The 4,796-nt window shown below is 37.6% G+C and overlaps 1 protein-coding gene across 1 annotated transcript; it reads left to right on the plus strand.

Annotated features, from left to right (window-relative positions):
* The first annotated feature begins 1,469 nt into the window (after window positions 1-1,469).
* Window positions 1,470-4,482, plus strand: LOC134212922 (uncharacterized). The gene is made up of 4 exons (XM_062691261.1): window positions 1,470-1,714; window positions 1,853-2,143; window positions 3,005-3,127; window positions 3,193-4,482. The coding sequence occupies exons 1-4, from the start codon at window positions 1,670-1,672 to the stop codon at window positions 4,066-4,068; spliced, it is 1,335 nt and encodes a 444-aa protein (XP_062547245.1). The 5' UTR covers window positions 1,470-1,669; the 3' UTR covers window positions 4,069-4,482.
* The last annotated feature ends 314 nt before the right edge of the window (window positions 4,483-4,796 follow it).

Here is a 4,796-nt window from a genome sequence, read left to right on the forward strand (position 1 = left end):
TAAAATCTAAGAATCACAAAATTGTCTAGTTTCATGTGCACGATTAATAAAAATTATTTGCAAAGCTTGATTGCAAAAATCCATGTGCGCTGCACATAAAATTTAGATAGTAATTAAGCTCAGTGCACATGCTTTAATTATTATTTTGATCATTTGGAGCAAATCAACCGCAACAAATGATTGAAAATGAAGTTCACTTGTTTATCGTGAATTCACAACCCGATTTGGTTTGGTAAACGCGTTACAAATTCAATATTGTTGAATAATGAAAATTTTATAGACCAATCCCGGCCAACCATTTCTTCAAGTTTCTTCAAAAATCTTCATATAGAACTTTAAAGGTTTTCCTATCAACCATCGATAGCGATCGATGCCATTTCATGAAGAATTTTAAATTTTTCAAAAGTTACAACACGGAAAATTTATAACGATCTTTTCCAAAATATCGATACCAATTGATGCCGTTGAAACGATATGATTTTTCACCGTTCTTCTTTATCGACCTGTCAAAATTTTCGACAAAACAAAAATCTTCAGAGGTACTTCGAGAGCATGTCCATTTTTTTCATTTATTCGCTTATATGAGAATCGAACCTGAAGAATTGTTGAAGATGGTGTATTTTCACACGGAGATCTTACCACTAGACCACGTGATATTCTGATTGTGAGAAGCTAAATTCCATTATCATTCTACACCATATTATTTATTTGGAATATTACTTATATGTTTTCCATTACGGTTTTTCCATAGTTTTTCTTTGATTTATTGGAAAACAAAAGTCGTTTCATTCCATAATCCATTTGTTTTCGAAAATCTTTAAACAAACGCCAAAATGGCAATCGATTTTTCGATATTCAGTGATATGAATCGATGAACTAAAAAGTGATACAGGGTCAACGGTGTTTATCTATGAAATTCTTTGTCAAAATATATCATTGCTTTGAGATCGTTCTTTATCATAGATATCAGTTAACGTTTCATGAATATTCATATCGTTATTTCGATTAAATTAATGATAAAGATGTAGCGGTGTTCATCTTTGAAATGCTTTGTCAAAGTATATCATTCCGTTGATAACATTCTTTACATGAATTGAGATAACGATTCATTAAGATTTATATCGTTTTTGGAAATATTTAAGAATAAAGAAATACCGACAAAATTATTTAATTTTGTATAAATAACTTTGAAGTAGTTTGACGAATGGTTGGTCGGGATTAGAAAAGTTTATGCAGCATCAGCAGTGTTGCGCATTCGGGGTTGCCGGTTGATTTTTTTCTTCAGGGATCAGATTTCGCGTCTTTGTATATAGTGTCTTTAGTTTACCCATTAATGAGTAAACACTGTTTACTCTTTTAATGAGTTGAACTATTTAACTTCATAATGGGTACTTTTTTACCAATTAAAGAGTACTTTGGTGGCACAGTGTAATTTAAGGTGAATCCTGATTAGCGTGCATTTTTAGTAGCTGTCACTTGTCGAATGTGTCAAATTCGCTGCATCGCAAAAACACGACCTGGTGGTTAGCGGAGGCAAGTTTCCGCTGCTCATAGTGCTTTCTTTTACCATTTTTCACTTATTTTCCTTGGAAAATTGTAATTTTTATACGTTCAAGTCTATCCTTGTGATCAATCGTGGTGATGTGCACGCAGTGATCCGGCTATAGAAATGATAGAACACGAGCAATCAACCACCAACATCACGGATAATAAGGTCAGTCGAAGTAAAAATCTGTTTCCTTTAATGGTATTCCTGCAGTAGCTTGCACTGCACTCGTCTGGAACTGATCAGCACCATATGGAATGCAAGATGACGTTGTTTGTACAGTTTGCGTGTTTCCTTTCCCAACAGGTTATTGATCACGAGGAGTTTCTCAATCGCATAAAAAAGACCCTTTACTATGGATCGCCTACGGTGAAGTGCACAAAGATTAGCCGCCCGCTCGCTGACTATGCTGCGGACATTTTCTCCGAATCACATCGCGGCCATTCGCTCAGCCGACTGAACTTTGTTACGGTGGGCAATCTGACGGTGACGCCCTGTTCGCTCATTCTGGCCATGATCTATCTGGACCGGTTGAATGTCGTTGATCCGGCTTACGCGAGACGCATTACCCCATCAGAGCTATTTATAGTGTCAATGGTAAGTAGGTTTTGTTTGGTGAACCTTGATCCTGTAGAATGAAGTTCGCCTGTAATAGTCTCGTTATCGCAATGCATTGAAATCTTATTTTAATACCACTGCGCTTCAACTGTTGATGCGTACTGCTCGCAATTACTGCTCATTTAACGAGATCAATCGGCGTGATGTTTTGATCGCATCAATTACTTTTACAGTCGTCATGCATCGTCGAAGTTAAAGTAACAGTACTGTAAATTGAATAATTTTCTGCTTTCTCGAATCATTGGCTCCAATCTTTTCGTTATTTTCGTATAACAGTGGGTACTGATGGCTATGCTTCCACTTCAAAGCCTATTATCTATAGGGACTATCAAATATGGCATTCGTGCATTTTAACGAATTCAGACGATGTTTAATGTGACGCAATTTTAATGCACTCGATCGAGTTTAGATCAAAATGGGGTATTCATCTGAGAATTTTGTTTCAAAGTATTTTTTTATTAACATTCGATTTGAATCACTAAATGCATTCAAAATTCATGTCTGAAATGCTGGTGGGGTGGTTAATACGTACAAGAAAAGCATTGTGTTTTCGCACATGCTACTATGTATGCATAATAGCAGAGCGTTCTCAAGCACTCGTCTGATGGTTGTTTCAACTATCCTTTCTCCGTGTGAGTGAGCATCATATAGTATTATGGAAAAAGGCAGCAGCAGAAATATAGACCACGAGTTAGCAATATAATAGCAATAGTTAGCAATTAGTAACTCGGCCAGCGAGAATCATCATCATCCTAAAAAGATGCGAGAATCGAACAATAAATCTTCAGTTTTAGATTTCGAAGTTACCAATTATTAACTAAACAACATATTTGTTTACAGATGGTGTCGACAAAGTTCTACAGTGGTTACGATGAGGACGTCTATCTAAGTGCCTGGGCCGATTCCGGAAGTATGTCGGTTGATCATATTAAAGAGCTGGAGCTCGAATTTCTTGATGCAATAGTGAGTAGCTCGAAAAATGTGTTGTAGCCTTACCCCTATTCTATGTTTCCGTTGTTCTTATCTAGGGATGGAGAGTGTACGTATCAAACCACGAGTTTTTCGAAAAGCTCAAATCAGTTGAGAAGGTGCTCGCCAAGCGACAGGGCTCGGCACGTGGTTGGCTGACGTATACCGAGCTGATCAACTTCCTCCCGACGATGACACTGGCCAAGCAGATCCTCAACTACAGCACCGTTATTGCATTGAGTTACACCGCTAGCGTTATGACTATCGCAGGGGCCTTCTTCATAGCTAGTAACATTAACGTACCTGGCAATCTCCTGTTCCGTGGAACGGCTACTACACAGCAAACACAAAACTCCACCGTTAGCTCTACTGGCGACGGCTCCGGTTGTGCTGCTAGTGATCCGTCCACCGCGATGCAACAGCACAATTGCACCAACGAATGCCCAGTAGCGGTTTCGGATCTCTCGGAAGAACAATCTCTTCTACTAAAAGACTGCGAATGCTCCCTGCAAATGGCGATCAACAGCGCTGAACTGTTAAATCATGCAACTTACTTCAATGGATCACATTCAAAGTACAAGGCTGACATCCAACCCCTTCCAGAGCTGCATTTGGCTCCAGTTATACGCAAATATGGCGCTACTGTCAGCTGGAAGAACTTCCGCTTTCTTTATCCTCTGAACAATGGAGGAAATGACGATGCTGAAAGCGGTGACGACGGAGAAGATGGAAACGAGACTGAACCGCTATCGTTGGGAATCGACCATGGCAACCGTAATTGTACCTACGATGAATTCATTCCACTTTTGGCCGCATATGGGACGAGCTCGCAGTGTGATCTGGCGGAAGAACGCAGACAGCAATCGGCGGGGCTTGTTTACGAGAGCTACAAACGAACATTCGAAATGTTTAGCTCTTTTCTGAAATTTTTGTAATCAACAAAAATTCGTCGTTCAAAAATGAGCAAACGTTAATTATGCGTTCTTATTTCCCTCATAATCAAAACTTTTTATGATTTGTTTTTATTAACATTTCCAGTAAGAAAAAATACTAACTCTATACTATCAAATACCCCTAGTTAAGTTGCATCGAAAAAAAATCACTACTCTCCTCAATACTGTTGTGGGCAACAAATGATAAAAAAAGTATATCAAAAGTACCTTTTTGTAACAATTCCATTTTTTTCGGTATACATTCATTATTATTCTGAATTAAATTGATACCGTTTCCAATTAGTTTTACATTTATTTTGAAACAAATTACGAAAACATTGAAAACGATTAATTGCGCACCGTAAATTATTTTATTTAATATTTGAATTTCTAATAAAATATTTATGTTTTCTGCAATACGCAATCGTAAGATGTTAGAAAATATCCGAAATTCAAAAATGGCATCGACCTTTTTTTTTCAGAGTACCGTGCACGCACATAATATTGCGCATTCCGCGGTTCTTTTTTATAGAATGCGCTTAAAGCAAATACAACTTGTCATTACAATATACTACCGTTCTACGCATAATTGTCCCATGTTACTTTTGATAAAAAAAAATGCAAACTCGAGTCAATTTGTCCCACTAGTTTCAGAACCGGTTTGATCTTGAAATTTAACAAATATTTTTGGGATGTAATGAGCGTTGGCAACATTTTGCCACGACCAAGGA

This window comes from Armigeres subalbatus, chromosome 2 (genome assembly GCF_024139115.2).
Source record: "Armigeres subalbatus isolate Guangzhou_Male chromosome 2, GZ_Asu_2, whole genome shotgun sequence".
NCBI lineage: Eukaryota > Metazoa > Arthropoda > Insecta > Diptera > Culicidae > Armigeres > Armigeres subalbatus.